This window comes from Pundamilia nyererei, unplaced genomic scaffold (genome assembly GCF_000239375.1).
Source record: "Pundamilia nyererei isolate P.nyererei 1_Seehausen unplaced genomic scaffold, PunNye1.0 scaffold00047, whole genome shotgun sequence".
Taxonomy (NCBI): Eukaryota; Metazoa; Chordata; class Actinopteri; order Cichliformes; family Cichlidae; genus Pundamilia; species Pundamilia nyererei.
Genome location: NW_005187448.1, coordinates 2,781,061 through 2,796,812, shown reverse-complemented (window position 1 = coordinate 2,796,812; position 15,752 = coordinate 2,781,061). Strand labels below are relative to the sequence as shown.

The following is a 15,752-nucleotide window of genomic DNA, read 5'->3' as shown; positions in this document are numbered from 1 at the left end:
TATCTATCTATCTATCTATCTATCTATCTATCTATCTATCTATCTATCTATCTATCTATCTATCTATCTATCTATCTATCTATCTATCTATCTATCTATTATATTAAAATATTTTCCTTCATTTCCTTGACTCTGCCCACCACTGTGGACTAACAGACCGCATAAGAGATCGTAAGTGCTTTTACGTTTATTGATGTCTTAATGTGGATGCTGGCAATGTTTACTGCAAACACTTTAACCGTACATTTAATTTATTAGCATGTTTTTGTTTTCCATCCAACACGCATCAAACAAAATACACTTCAGTGCTGAACTTAAATGAGTCCTGGCATCTGTGTGCCCTTTCAGTGTTATGCTGCTAGTGTCTGTGTTTTATCCTGCGTTTGTGATCGCATGTGAGGACGTGTGTGTTTTATTTTCAACAAGCACCTGCGTGTAGGTTTGGGTGTGTATTTGTGTTTAGCCTCATTGGCTCCCGGTAGGTGGAATTCCTGCAGGAGAAGGGAGGAGGAAGTTTGAAGAGCTGCTGTCGGTTAGGAGGCAGCAGGGCTGTCAGATCAAAGACGCGAGGAAATAAAGAGGAGTTAAAGCACTAAGCACCAGCTCCTCTCCTCCTCTTCTGCCAATAATGGAGCAACGCCCGCAGCCCAAACTTCAATTTGATCAGCTGAGGAAATGGGCTTATTTCCCTGCATCACTGGGAATCCTTTCATTAAATTTCTGCAGTCTCCCTATCCGTCTCTTTCCAAATCTCTGCAAACTTGCCCCTTGTTTGTTTTGTTCCCTCTCTGTCTCTGCGTCTTTTTGCTCAGTTTTTCTGCCGCACTGCATGTGCTCTCTCTTTGCTGCACGTTCATCTATCTCCGCTGTCTGCTTAGCTCTCCATCTTCATCGCCTTTTTCTCATCTACCGCGCCCCCCCTCTGTCCTGTGCCTTCCTTTACCCATTTACCTACATAATATAAATTTATCTCTGGCTGCAGCGCTGTCTCTTTCCTTTAAAGTCAAATTAAAGACTCTACTCACAAGTATCAAGCTGTGGCTTCTGTTCCACTGCAAAGAAGAACAGTGTGAATAGTTCCTGAAGATATGATATGAGAAAAACATTTAAATTTGGATTGATTTCAAGAACTATATAACACAGTACTGTGGTTTATAACACATGTAAAAGACATGTTGGTGTTGTGCCCAGCAAGTTGTTTTTTTGTGCATATGTAAATGCCGCATGTGCTTTATGGCTGCTGTGCACAGTGATGATAAAGAAAGGTAAACCTGTTCATTTGCTCTTTAAAAAAATCCCTGCTTCATTTCCAAGCCCACTTTTTCCTCCCTCTTTCTGTCTCAGTCTCACAGGGGACACTGTGCTATATACCTCTTTTATATGAACTCTTCCTCTTACATTATGCTGTATCAATTTTCTCTCATCTCAACCCATTTATTCCTCCTGCTCTCTTGCTCTTACTCTTTCCCTTGGCCTACATTTCATCTCCATCTCAGGGGACTCTTTTTAAGAGATATTGACTATATAGTTATCTGCAGCTGTTAAAATATGGAAATAAGTGGTGTCTCTAGTTATTCTGTGCTATTTGCTATGAGTCTGAGATGCGTCTTATGCAATCTGTGTGTTAAAGCTAGAGATATAGCAGCATGCATCATGGACACTCATCATGTGAATTTAACAAAGCAAAGCCTGCAAGTCAGTTTGGGGTGTGTGCATTTACATGTCTGTGTTGTGACTCGACTAACTATGACTTTTGATGTATGCAGTCAAGAGGCCTCCAGTGATCAAAACACAGCCGGAGTCTGTCACCGTATTTAGCACTGAAGACTTCGTCATGAACTGTGAAGCCTCTGGCAACCCTTCACCCATGTTAGTCAACACACACACAAACATAAAGATCATGGTTTGATTAAGAATGACAATGCTATATTATTCACAGGGGAGACCAACTATTGGTTATCTGGAACGGTGACCTTCCGTCTCCTTGTTCAGCTGACATCTACATATTAGCATTACATGAGAGCACAGCTTCTCCTAGTCAGATTTCTTGTTCCATTTGGGGATAAATGTCATTAAGCCCTCGAGCAATATTTTCAAAGTGTCTTAGCTGCTCTGAAGTGGAAAAGTGCTCCGATTGCCAAGGAAAAGATGAATATCACAATTATAGCACGAGTTCTAGGTTTGACTGGGACATCTTGTGTAAATTTTGCAGCTATTCATTTGTGCCCTTAAATTAAGCAAAATGTAAGGACACCCTATTTGTGTCATTTTGTGTCATCAAAGGGACAGAATATTTGAAAGAAGAATCATTCAGGCTCTTCTGTTTTTTGTTTTAGCTTCCGATGGGCAAAGGACGGGGAAGACTTTGACCCAGGCAGTGACCCGGAGCTGAAGGTCTCTGAAAGCTCTGGCTCATTCGCATTCTACACACTTAGCAACACCATGGACACACTGAACAAGTACAAAGGCAAATACGTTTGCTACGCATCCAATGAGCTGGGGACAGCTGTGTCTAACGAGGCCATACTGAACACGGATGGTAAGAGCACGTCGACGACTCGTGAACCACCGACCGCTTGTTGAAAGATATAGCCGTGAAATATTTGCCCCAATTTGTAATTGTTTGTCCTTGCCCTCGAGGCAAGAACAACATCATTGAAATACTATCAAAGATATAAAACATCTCTATGCTAAAGAGCAAACTGCATCACACCAGAGGAATTACAAATCTCTTAAATGTCATTTCCTGTTAGCTCTCCTATAAATGCCTTCAAGGTTCAGTTTTGAAGCAAGCTGCGGTATTTGTTGATTTATATATGGTTGATTTAAAAAGCTGTGAATGGAGACAGTGCTTTTCCTGCTTTATACAGCGCTCATCTGTTAGCAGATGGGGCTCACACTGAGAGCTAAGAGTATTGCCACCTGGAACATAATTAGACGCAATAACGTGATGATCATATACACAATCATCCACACACATACATGGGGACCCCTGAGCAAAAGTAAAGAGTACCTCTGCACATCCATCTACCTGAGTGACTGGCTCTCTCCTGGACGACCTCATCCCTCCACAGTTTCCCTGACAACGGTTTCCCCAGAAACGCTCTTGAGTTGATGTCATGTGAAGAAGCACTCTTCAGTAGCTCCTGTGAGGTTATCAACGGATGGGAGGAGGGAAAGCAAACATGTATCACTCACAAATGAAGTCTTCTACAAGACAAAAATAAAACAAACAATGGTTCTGTTTCTGTTTTTGTAGAATCATCAGAAGTCAGTATTTTTAATGTTGCATAACAGCAGAAGAAGCTGATGCACATCAGCTGAAGAGCAAATGTTACTAGAAAAATTGTAACTCTATTGATCTCAATAGATATATTGATAACACATATTATACCACTTTTACATAGATACATGTACAACAATCAACACACCAGACTGCAGTCTAATAGTAGCACAGACAAATTATAGTTATGTGAAGACTAATTAAATGCATGTACACACAGCACTACAGTGGCATGGTGGTACGCACTGTTGTCTTACAGACTCCTCCCACAGTCATGTATGGTTTGGTGACTGGTAATTCTAAATTGCTCATAGTGTGAGTGTGAATGGTTGTCTGTCTGTGTTAGCCCTCCAACAGACCGCCTACCTGTTCAAGGCGCACCCCACCTCTCACTTGATGGCAGCTAGGATAGACTCTAACGCCCAATGACCAAGAAGTGAATAAGTGGAAGAAAATGGTTGTAAGCATGTAGGCACCACAGTTGAGATATCCATAATCCTAATAAACAAGACAACTTATTGAAGCCCCACAATACGCTCTCCACGTGTTATACCCAATAGGCCTGTTTTTAGAAATGTTTCTGACAATAGAGAATCTCCCTTTGCTGTTATTAATGCAACTCTTGTGCTAAGAAGTCCTTAGTCTCAATTTGCATGCTATGTTACCCACATACTGAAATAACCAAGGGCGTTTTATCAGGTCGACTACATATGTGGTCTTGCGTGAGAATCTGCCCAGCAGCTTAGTTTTTTAGGCCTGTCTGTGGATGTGAGACGTGACCTTAAAGTTCACACAGTAAAAAAAGAATGTTTGTGGGGGAAGGAAAGAAGTGAAATTTGTCTTAATAAACATGCCGGACAGATTACTGGACTGCTTCATAGCCAGCTCTCAGCTGACAGTGTTGACAATGAGCAGGATGTTTTCTGCTTATTCGAGCAGCTGGAAAATAGGCAACAGGCAGTGATCAAAACACCACGAGCTCTTTTGCAACACTCCTTTCCAGAGATTCTTCTCACAAAATCTTTAGAATTACTTTTCTTTAAATTTCAGAACTCTTAATCTGCTTGGCTCATCCACAGACACTGCTATAGTTTGTCTGTTAAACATTAGTTTTAATTATTATTTCTGTAGCTGTGTCATGATTTGAAATAGGATGTAAAATTTTGCTATGCATTCATGATTAATAAGAAAAGATACACAGCTTTGAAGGGAACCATCAGTTTTTTTCCTGTTAGAGCCATCACAGAATGATTTTTACAATCACCAACTACTTCCACCTGTAAACTTGTTTTGTTTTTACCAATTTGGAAAATGTCTCTATTTTCACACACAGATAAGGAGCACATTGTCCTGGGATAATGGAAAAGTTGGTCATGTTTCACATCAAATGTGTAAAATTTCATTGAAAACAAGGACACTCTAATAAGAGAAAGTTTACTACATATCAGTTTATTTGTGTTTTTAATATGATGTATTTTTAAAAAACCAAGTATTTTTTATAATTAAAAGAATGCATCTGACATATAACTGAGTACAACTTCCAAGACAAAAATGTTTCTAATTTATGCATATCAATGTTTTGCATATAAGCCAAATGATGAACAGCGTGTCATTTACTACTACGGACACTCCAGCCTGAAACACGCTGCACAAAACTCACCTCACAAGAATGAAGCATAACTCATCCTCTTACCTGCAGCAATATCATATGCCTGGGATACATAGCACTTATAAATAATCAAATATATTAAAGTAATGTTTATATTTGTTGTTGTTGCAAGTTGACAACGTCAAAAATTACACGTTGACATGAAGATAAATTCATATATTCAAATGATCCTTCTAAGCCTGAGCCTGTGAGAACTTTATCACTAGGACCAGCTCTTTATGATCAACACCAGCTCATATAAAATTACAGTATTTCCTGGAATATAATATTGTTTTACACGTGTACAGTAAAGCTGATTTTGCCGTTTTTGTAGTGCGACTGACCCGCACTGTATTCGTTGTTCACGATGACTTGTGTAAGATTGTCTCGTTGAACATCTATATGAGCTCGTCCATCACCTACGTGTTTACTAAGACCTTTTTTTTGTCTTGCCTCCCTTTAAGTTCCCCCCTCCCAGCAGAAAGATAAAAAGGTTGATGAGACGGCTGACGAGGGAAAAAGTTTTATTCTGAAGTGTAACCCCCCACAAAGTTCTATGGAGCCTATCATTCACTGGATGGACTTAAGTGAGTACATTATCTGTCCATCTCTCTGCTTCCATTACATGCTTCCTGTCTCCAAGATTTTGTTGTGCATTTACCACTTCAGAGAAAGCAAGTTAGCAATTTATTTCTGCATCGAGACATCAACATTTCTGCAACATTTTTCCTCTAGTGCTTTTTTACAATCCATGCAGGATCTACATTTTTCAGTTCCTCTCATCCTGTTGCATCTGTATCTCCTGCCCAATCTATGTCCTGCTGTTAATAAGCTCCTCTGTTATTGTAATTTTTTCCAATTCTTTTAAGCAGTTTCAATCATTTTGTCAACATTTTTCTCACTCCTTCTTTTACTTCTTTCAGGGTTACGTCATATCGACCTTAGTAAGCGGGTGATGGCGGGGAAGGACGGCAATCTGTACTTTGCCAATCTGGAAAGTTCGGACAGCAGGGATGACTACACGTGCAATGTCCAGTACCTGGCAACACGCACGATTCTGGCAAAAGAGCCCACCTCTCTGAAAGTCACCCAATGTGAGTTTTGTTGAAGATTATCTAAACTCATCTGACTCAGATTAAGCTGATCTAACCTGAATTAAGGGTGGGTTCCAGTTAACAACAGCTTTATTCAAAATTTAAACCAAAATAAAATGTCAAGGTCTTAAGGAATAAGAAAATTCAAGGCAATTTAGTTTACATTGGTGATTTTCTGATTGTGTGTAAAACAGGATCAGAAACAACAAAACAACAATTGATCATCAGGTAATCGATTCGATGGCTTCTCTGTGGTTGAAACATGTCTTTCAGAACAGTAAATGTGAGTCTCATTGTGGTGCTAGATAGAAAATAAATCAGAGGATCCCAGTCAGTCTGGCCTAATGTCTGGAAATCTGGCTTATCTGTACCAGCGTTCCTTGAATCCTACAACTATTGATACACTCAGAACTTTAAACAGGAGTTTAAATTATTCTCCAAGCGCGTATCATGGTTGTAAAAGTCATTCAGTTACGGAGCTGTTTTGAAAAATAACCAGTTTACATTCATACACCTCTTAAAATCTAACTTCTTTCATTCTTAAGGACATAAATGCTACATTTAAATGCCATATGCAGTATATTAGTTGAGGCCACATAATTAAACTACACATCACCATGTGGTGGCATGTTGTGCTGACCGAAGCAGTGACCAAATCCAGTAGGTCCCACTGAACCAGCAGGGGGTCTTCCTCTGCTCAGCCCATATTATAATGAGATTGGCTGCCAGCAAGTGCGACCCAACTAGAGGTCAGAAAGATGAGCACATGTTAACATGAGACCTCTGTGTGTGTAGAGAGTCTAGATGATGATGTTTTGTTAGAAAGCTAAAGTCTATCAACATGAATCCACGCCCTGCATCTCTACTTGTGTTCTTCAGAGTCTTTAAAGTGGTTGCTGTGTCAGCAGCAGAGCAATCTAAAAAAATGACCCATGCATATGTATGAGTGTTTCTCTTTGTCTTTGTGGTTCCTCCTCTCTTTGTCCAGCCAACTCGGTACTGCGGAACAGAAGGCCCCAAATGATGAGACCTACTGGACATCACAGCACGTACCATGCCCTGAGGGGACAGACACTAGACCTGGAGTGCATCGTCGAAGGCCTGTGAGTGTCTCAGCGTGCACATGTGTGTGCGCTTCCAACCCCTTTAATTGGAAAACTTAAGCCTTCAATCTTACCTGTCTCTCATCCATCCACCCCACCCTACGCATTATTCCATTATGTCTTTCGCTTCTTCCTGCCAACTCTGCTTCCTGCTGCCATCTTGTCTTAATGGTCCTTATCATTCCTTCCGGCATTTCTCTCTCTGCCTGCTTGCTTTACTCTATGTCCACTTCCTCTCATTGTTTTTCTCTCTTCTCTTTAATCCCTCCATACATGTCATCCTTTCTAGTCCAACTCCAGAAGTGTCCTGGATGAGGAGGGATGGCGAGCTGTCAGAAACTCGGACCACCAAAGATATGTTTGACCGCCGCTTGCGCTTCACTAATATCTCGGAAAGTGACGGGGGTGAATACCAGTGTATAGCTGAGAACTCCCAAGGAAACACCAAACACATTTACATGTTGACTGTGGAAGGTATATCTCTTGCGTTTCTCTATTACACTCTCATTCCCTCACACACACATACACACATATATATATCTTGAGAGATAGTGAAAAAACACACAGCATGCTATTATTTTCCATTACATATTTCTAGGTTGATATTTTAATCTCAATATATATGATGTGGTTTGCTGACCATTAGAATGTTTTCGGGGTTTCTGTGGGTAGCTGCATAGACAGAAACCTCCCTCGCTAACTTTTTTTGGAACTGCCATAAATTTGGGTTGTTAGTGAGAGCCTGTTAAAAATAACATCAGTCACAAGAGATGCCACAGAAGCAGAGACACCTTGTGGTTCACACTACACAATCAAACTGCAGAAACACCAGATCCTGCCATTTCCTCAGCTCCCCTGTGTCTTTCATAAGAATAGCTCTGCTTTGTAAACTTCCATGTTGAAACTAATGGGCTCATTTTAAAGTGCAACCTCATTTTTTTTTAAAATTCTATAAAAATGTAACACAGCTGCTTGCACAAATGTGCTTTTTTATGTTTCAAAAAAGTTTACCACTATGCTATATCGCCTCCTCTTTTAACAACACTCTGTAAACTCTTGGGCACTGAGGAGACCAATTAGTCTGAGCAAATTACAAAAACGTTTTCCAACTCCTGACTAATTAATGATGCGCCAAATGTTTGCAATGCGTGCCAGGTCCAGACTGCAGACATGACACAGAGACTGTTGTTATGTGGTTTGGCCTTATATCGCCGAATGCTTTCTCTGGGGAGGATGTTGTTTGGGTGGCAGCATATGTCACACAAAACTTTTTACATCGCCGGGCATTGATGGTACCTTCACAGATGTGCTAATTATAGTTATGTACACCCATGCCGCCAGAGATTACGGCTTTTGAACTGTTTAGTCTCTTTACGGTTTAGAGTGGAGGATTCACTTTTCATGCTTTCCAAGGAGGAATTTTTAGAATTTGAGAGGACAACTGAAATTAATGGAGAAAATGAGACTAACACAAGCTGCAGAGAAAAAATGTTACAGAATACAAACCAGGAAACGATAACACACAACAAAACACATACACTTTGCACAAGAAATTCAAAAACTGAAAGCATCAATGTAATTAACTCAAAAACTCAAAAAAAACCAATCCCCCAAACCAGAATTAATAATAAACAAGGGCACTCAGAGTGTGCAACTGTCCCCGAAGGGCTAAAACATCCAGGTTTTATGCTGATGTCAGCATTGGTAATATGGAAATTTAGTTTAGTGTATTAATCTTTTTGTGTCATTGTGAAGTCATATAATGGATATTAAGGGGCTCGTGGCTCAAGAGTTGGGAGTTCGCTTTGTAATCGGAAGGTGTAAAGCGCTTTGGGGTCCTTAGGGACTAGTAAAACGCTATACAAATACAGGCCATTTACCATATTAAAAATTAATGTTTTAAAGAGCTAAAACATGACTGGTATATTGCTTGAAAAGTCTGGAGATGGAAACTAAAGCTTTTTCCTAATTCATGTGGTCCTGAGCGTTGCCCTATTACCTTGAACCATTACATACTAAAATGGTGTATTTAATTATTTTAAACCATATGTTTGAAGCAGGATTTGAAGAAGTCTTTGGCTTCTCTAAGTTGTAAAAACTTGTGATTTTAAGATATATTCATGCAGTGTGTGATTTTGCGTAAGTGTATGACCTCTTTGTGATGTCATAGGGTTTTATATTTAAAAAGTGTGTTGTGAAGCTCCCTCCATGACCTTTTTTCAATCAACAATTTTGACAAAGAGCAGTGTTGTGGTCACTTGCTTCATTTTTTTGTGCTTTTGTTGATACCTACAAGGTAGTAGAAACTCAGTCTTATAGTATTTTGCTTGTACTATTCGGGACTGATATATTCTGTCACTTGCAGCTGCACCTTATTGGATCAAGGAGCCAGTCAGTCAGCTATATGCCCCAGGTGAGACAGTCAGATTAGACTGTCAGGCAGATGGCATTCCCTCCCCTATCATCAGCTGGACCATCAACGGGGTCCCCATCTCAGGTCAGTGCACACACCTTAACATGCGCCACCACCATCTCCTGGCACTTAAGATGTACTGACAGCGTGTACTCTTTAACAGGAGTTGATAAGGACCCTAGACGTACTCTGACAGCAAGCGGATCTCTGATCCTAGAGGATGTGAACTTTGGAGATACTGCCATCTATCAGTGTCGGGCCTCCAATAAACATGGAACCATCCTCACAAACACCAATGTTTATGTTATCGGTGAGTGCTAGTCGTTACGTGCTGTTTGTTTAACTGCATTTTGAGTTTGTTCTCTGTGTATCTCATTTGTCTTTGTGGGATGTTTCAGAGCTGCCTCCCCAGATCCTTACCGATGATGGGAATACATATGCGTATACAGAGGGCCAGAAGGCTTTACTGGAGTGTGAGACCTTTGGCTCTCCTAAACCAAAAGTGATATGGTGAGGCGGTATTGCATATTCCATCGTTTGCTGGCAGATTTTCCTATTAATACATTCTAAAAAGGTGATATTATTGCGTGGGTAGGTCTTCATGTGCATAAATTAACAGCTAAGTGTTGTTACATCTGGGCTGTGACTGTGAATTCTGTCAGTGTGGCAAATATCCAATCAGGCTTTGCTCCTTGTAGTAAAACAGGAAAAGTGGCTTTTAAGTTATTAAATTTATCAGCCGCTGCAGTTGCTGAAAACCCCTTTTTTTTAAATCACCCGCCAAATTTCTGATGTGTTGGTTTTTAAATTGATGAGCGTGTGTGTCTGTGTGTGTGCGTGTGTGTGCGTTTCACAGGGAAAGAAACAACGGCAGCTCCTTCCTTCTAGCAGATCGCAGAGTTAACCCTCTCAGCAATGGGTGGCTCGAGATCGCTAACGTCACCCACAGCGATGACGGGATCTACACCTGCACTGTGCCAAATTCCAATTTGTCAATCAGTGTTGAGCTGGAAATATTCAGTCAGTGACACTCACATGCTTAGAGACATAGTAACTCTTGGCAACTTTATTTATTACTTGTACCTCCTGCAGCTTGTCTCAGCATTGTATTGTTTGCTTTCTTCTGCAGATAGGACCGTGATACTGTCACCCCCACAGGCTCTGAAGGTCCGGGCTGGAGAGAGAGCCATTTTCACCTGCCTGGGCCTCGTCGACCCCAGACTCGACCCTCCTTTCATTCAGTGGAGAAAGAACAACCAGAAGCTGGCTGATTCCAACAGTGATGAAAAGTGAGACATTTTGATAGCTGAAAATAAAGAGGATCATTTTGGAAATCATGAAAGGATGATTATGCTTGTGAGCCATTTGTTTATTGGGGTGGGGAATGAAGAGTTAGTGGGGAAGGATGGTGATAATAAATTGTAATTCATGATGACGATGACTGTATTTCCTCAGGTATACAATGGAAGGACCGGATCTCAAAATAACTAATGTGCAGCCAGATGATGAGGGAGTGTACACCTGTGAGATCATCACAAAACTGGATGTAGCAGAAGCCAGGGGTACCCTCACCTTATGGGGTAAGACCACTGACCACATATGACCACAAACCGACAAATGTCCAAACCCTGTAAACAACAGGCCTAAAATCATTCTGTAGTTATAAACTCCACCCCCACAAAAAACAAACTCATTTAAAACCTTTATTGTGCATGTAGTGCATAGGTAGTCATGCTAGTAATAATACTGATGTCCCCTATCAGATCGTCCAGACCCTCCCATCCTCCTACAGATCTCTGATCCTAAGGATCGTACTGTCACCCTCAGCTGGACTCCTGGAGATGACCACAACGGCCCAGTGACAGGTGTAGTACAAACACATATAGTTGCACACTTTTAAGCACTGACATGTACAAAACCTTATACTTCACCTAACCTTAAAAACTACATATTAAGCCTATCTCTGTCACCACAAGGAGGACACATCCTCATGACTGCAAAACCCCCACAACACAATCATACAGACATGCGCAGACACAGCTGTCTTTCTCCTACTTCAGAGCATTGGATTAGACATAGAAATAGGGAAAATGGAAGAATTAGGTCAGGACATTGTCCACAGTTGCTCTTTCTCACATGAAGCACACAGCTGGAGATCTGCCATATTAGATATGTTCTTACTGCTAGAAACACAATGTTTGATTTAGGCAAGCGTGGCATCCTTTTGGGGTGGGCGGGACACATAACATGACAACCTGTAAACAGATTGTCTCTACAACAATAACAAAAATACAGACACGCACACGGTTTGAGTGCTCAAATCGCTTAGAAAAGCTAGCTATCCTTATAGCTATACAATAAATCCAGTTCAGTTGTATTTATGTAGCACCAAATCACAACAACAGTTGCCTCAAGGTGCTTATATTGTAAGGTAAAGACTCTACAATAATAGAAAGAAAACAGAGAAAACCCCAACAATCAGGTGACACCCTATGAGCAAGCTGTGTGGCGACAGTGGGGAGGAAAAACTCCCCTTTTAGCAGGAAGAAACCTCTGGCAGAACCAGGTTCAGGGGAGGGGCAACCATCTGCCATGGTCGGTTCGGGGTGAGTCGAGAAAGACGGGACAAAGACAGACACAAATGCAGCTTTATGAGTGTTGAGTGTTTAGTTATGTTTCCATTACTTCCTTGGGATAATGTCCTTTCTCCATCATTCCTTGACTTTTGTCGTAGAGTATGTGGTAGAGTTTGAGGACCACCGTTCGAATGAGAGCGTCTGGAAAATGCTGGCCAGAGTTAGCGGAAACAAAGAACGTGCCGTTCTCTCCCTGTGGCCCTTCATGTCCTACCGTTTCCGGATCATTGCCATCAATGACGTGGGCAAGAGCGACCCTAGCAAACCATCTGGAATATACAACACACCCGCTGAAGGTAAAAGCCATGGATCTGTAGCTATATGTTTATGAACTGTCACAGTAAATCCCAAACAACACTAAACCATCTTGTTTGCTAATCCCAGCTCCAGATAATAACCCTAAAGATGTCAAGAGCGAGTCCATTGAACCGAACACTCTGGTCATCAGCTGGAAGGTATATCTCTTACCTGAATGCACCATTTGGTCAAAGCGGTTACTGATAATATTTGAGAAATGGTCTTATTTGGCTGCTGCTCCCATCTTTACAGAAAATGAACAAAACCGAGGTCCACGGACCTGGCTTCAAGTACTGTGTGCAGTGGAGACAAGCAGTGGGTGGTGGGCCCGACTGGCACGAGAAAAATGTAACAGAGCCGCCATTCCGTGTTGACAATGTCGGGAACTTCTCTGCGTATGAGATTAAAGTTCAGGCTTTCAATGAGATAGGGAGGGGACCTGAGCCAGACACAGTCATAGGCTACTCAGGAGAAGATGGTACTATATTTTTAAAAAAACTATTACTTTTTCAGCACACTTTTCTTTTCCTGGGATTTCTTGGCATTCTAACCCGTCTCCTTCCTGTCTGTCATTGGCGCTCAGTTCCTTTAGAGGCCCCGATGGATGTGGGTGTTGAAATAATAAACAGCACTACAATCAAAGTGACCTGGGCACCTATAGACAAAGACACGGTCAGAGGACACCTGCTGGGATACAAGGTACTGCCCTAGTATCTCATCTGTTGTTTGGCCTGACATATGCATGAATAATACATGAGTGGTTTTAAAGCGGAGGCAGACAGATTGTAGCTTAGTGGCGTCAGGATACTTTGTAGTTTCAAGGTTGTAAAGCCCTTTCTCCCCCTCAAAATATATCTCACACTCTAGAAATACTCCTTAACTTTCCTTTTATTTTGGTTTTTTATGATTCATGTTCTAGTAAATGCCTGCTTTTAAAGTCTTGGAGAACCAAATGAGAACATCAACAGAGTCATAATATAAATGTAACTAAATGCAATAAATGTTACAGTTTTCCTCATTTGCTTGGGCTCAGTTAATGAATGAGAGCTAAACCTGTCGAAAGGATGAAGAGCATCACGAAAAGCATTTCGTTTTCTTTGTTAGGTCTTTCAAATGTTTCAGAACACTTAAACAATTGTCTCATCCCAGCTTTGTGTGTTTTGAGATTTAATTATTGTATATGTCCTTGTGTTCCAGATAGGTCACATTTCTATCATCCAGATAGTTTTTGCCTCCAAAATATGTTGGCATGTAAATCATCCATGCAGAATACTCCATATAAATGTCTAAATCTGTTGGCGTAAGCCATGAGTATGAGAATTGATTACAACAATGTTAGAGAGGAATAAGGATGTGTGGTGGTGAAGCTAGGAGAAGATGTTTCAATACCTGAGGCCAACCATCCAAAGCAAAGGACAGAGCACATGAGAGGGAAGAAGAGAGTGCAGGCAGGGTGGAGTGTCAGGGTAATTTGTGACACTAGGATAGCAGCAAGTGTGAAAGGGAAGGTCTACAAGATGGCAGTGAGACCTGCTGTGATGGATGATTTCAAAACTGTAATTTGGAAACAAAAATAATTTGGTTAGGAGCGATCAGGACGTACACGGTTAGAAATGAGAACATCAGAGCAACGGCTCAGGTTTGGACACAAAGTTAAGAGAGGAAAGACTGAGATAGTGAGGACATGTGTAGAGAAAGGAGTGGATTTATTAAATAAAGCTGCCAGGCAGGAAAAAAAGAGGAAGACCATCAAGGATGAGGTGAAGAAGGACATGAAGAGGGTGGTGAGGATACGATGAGATAAAGGGGGATGATCCATTGTGGTGACTTGTAACAGTAGCAGCCTGAAAGAACAAGAAAGAACAGAGGATGTTTATAATTTGTTATCCTGCCAAACTGAGCTGTTTTGGGAGATTCATCTTCAGATTCAGTGACTTCAAAACTGTTCAAAGAAATGTGCCTGAGCAACTGAGATAAACTGTAATTTTCCAAATATAAATGAAAAAATAAATCCTCATTTGTGATGTCCTCTTTTGCCAGATCCACTATACCAGGAAAGTGCATAGGAGCCACCACCGAGGCCGCAGGGCACAAGAGTTAGAAAGCACTGTGGTGGTGAAAACGGAGCCCAACGAGAAGAAGAAAGTGATCAGTGATCTGAGGCCGTTCTCCAACTACACCCTTAAGGTGACTGTATACAACATAAAGGGAGAAGGACCCTTCTCTGAGGCGCTGCCCTTTGAGACTCCAGAGGGAGGTGAGAATACATGGGTTAAAGAGGCTAGAAATAAAGCTGGAAAAGGGAGAAGTGATGACAAAGTGGTTAAAGATGTTTTATTGCAGATGATACAAATAAGAGGTCAAGAAACATGGCAAAGGGAGAGGGAGAACTATATGCATGAAGAAAAAAGAAATGAGACTGGTAGCAAGGGGTGATGATAGAGTGATGTGATGATAGATATTACTAAGTACATTATCATCATGCATTTTTTGTATTTTTGCTAGTCCCTGGTCCTCCCTTGACCCTGACCCTAGACAGCCCATCAGAGACAGAAATGACCCTCCACTGGACACCTCCTGGACAGCCCAATGGAGTGCTTATTGGATATCTGCTGCAGTACCAACAGAGTGAGCATGTGTCTATTTCAACCTTGCCAGCAAAGTGAACATTGAGTAAAATCCTTCAAGTTGGAAGTTCTTCTATGCTGCAATCAGACATTGGAAAAACGAGCAATGCATCTCCAGTGAAATCAATAGTGCTAAAAATGTCAAAAGGAAAGCATCCTAATGAGCTTATCAGTCAGTTACTTGTCACCATGAACAATACAGTATCCATACATGTGTTGACAACCAAAAAGTGATTAAATGGTTTTTTGGCACTGCTGTGGTCAGTTACAGAGAGTGATGACAGCCCCATGCAGGTGGAGACAATAGATGACCCCACAGTCACCCACATCACCCTGAAGAACCTGGACCATAAGAGCCACTACCGTTTCTACCTCAGGGGGCGGACTGCTGCTGGGGATGGAGTACCAACAACGATGAAGGGTGCCACTATGCTGGATGGAGGTATAAAGCCGATTCAGTCTTTTAATATGTAAAAGCTATTAAATTAAACAAAAATTTGATTTGCACTTGTCTGAATGCATTACAGTAGTTCCTATGAACATCAGCCTGTCTGTGGGGGAAAACGCAGTGAACTTTAGCTGGGTACCAGAAAAGAGACGCAGGAATGTTGGCTTCCAGATCCAATACCGCAACAAGAACGGTATAATATT

The 15,752-nt window shown here is 41.2% G+C and overlaps 1 protein-coding gene across 4 annotated transcripts in view; it reads left to right on the top strand.

Moving 5' to 3' along the window:
* l1cama (L1 cell adhesion molecule, paralog a) overlaps positions 1-15,752 on the top strand; it is a 41,753-nt gene that overhangs the window by 22,524 nt on the left and 3,477 nt on the right. For 3 of the 4 annotated variants that reach the window (XM_005732615.2, XM_005732613.2, XM_005732614.2), the window contains exons 3-24: positions 157-171; positions 1,767-1,869; positions 2,337-2,539; positions 5,396-5,518; positions 5,855-6,025; positions 7,014-7,128; positions 7,418-7,602; positions 9,494-9,625; positions 9,705-9,851; positions 9,940-10,051; positions 10,398-10,561; positions 10,671-10,830; positions 10,997-11,121; positions 11,305-11,406; positions 12,276-12,473; positions 12,562-12,632; positions 12,727-12,952; positions 13,058-13,173; positions 14,515-14,731; positions 14,980-15,102; positions 15,367-15,543; positions 15,629-15,742. In XM_005732615.2, coding sequence (XP_005732672.1) covers positions 157-171; positions 1,767-1,869; positions 2,337-2,539; positions 5,396-5,518; positions 5,855-6,025; positions 7,014-7,128; positions 7,418-7,602; positions 9,494-9,625; positions 9,705-9,851; positions 9,940-10,051; positions 10,398-10,561; positions 10,671-10,830; positions 10,997-11,121; positions 11,305-11,406; positions 12,276-12,473; positions 12,562-12,632; positions 12,727-12,952; positions 13,058-13,173; positions 14,515-14,731; positions 14,980-15,102; positions 15,367-15,543; positions 15,629-15,742 — 3,099 coding nt within the window. The remainder of the gene's footprint in view (positions 1-156; positions 172-1,766; positions 1,870-2,336; positions 2,540-5,395; positions 5,519-5,854; positions 6,026-7,013; positions 7,129-7,417; positions 7,603-9,493; positions 9,626-9,704; positions 9,852-9,939; positions 10,052-10,397; positions 10,562-10,670; positions 10,831-10,996; positions 11,122-11,304; positions 11,407-12,275; positions 12,474-12,561; positions 12,633-12,726; positions 12,953-13,057; positions 13,174-14,514; positions 14,732-14,979; positions 15,103-15,366; positions 15,544-15,628; positions 15,743-15,752) is intronic. The other variant, XM_005732616.2, reaches the window with a different exon arrangement.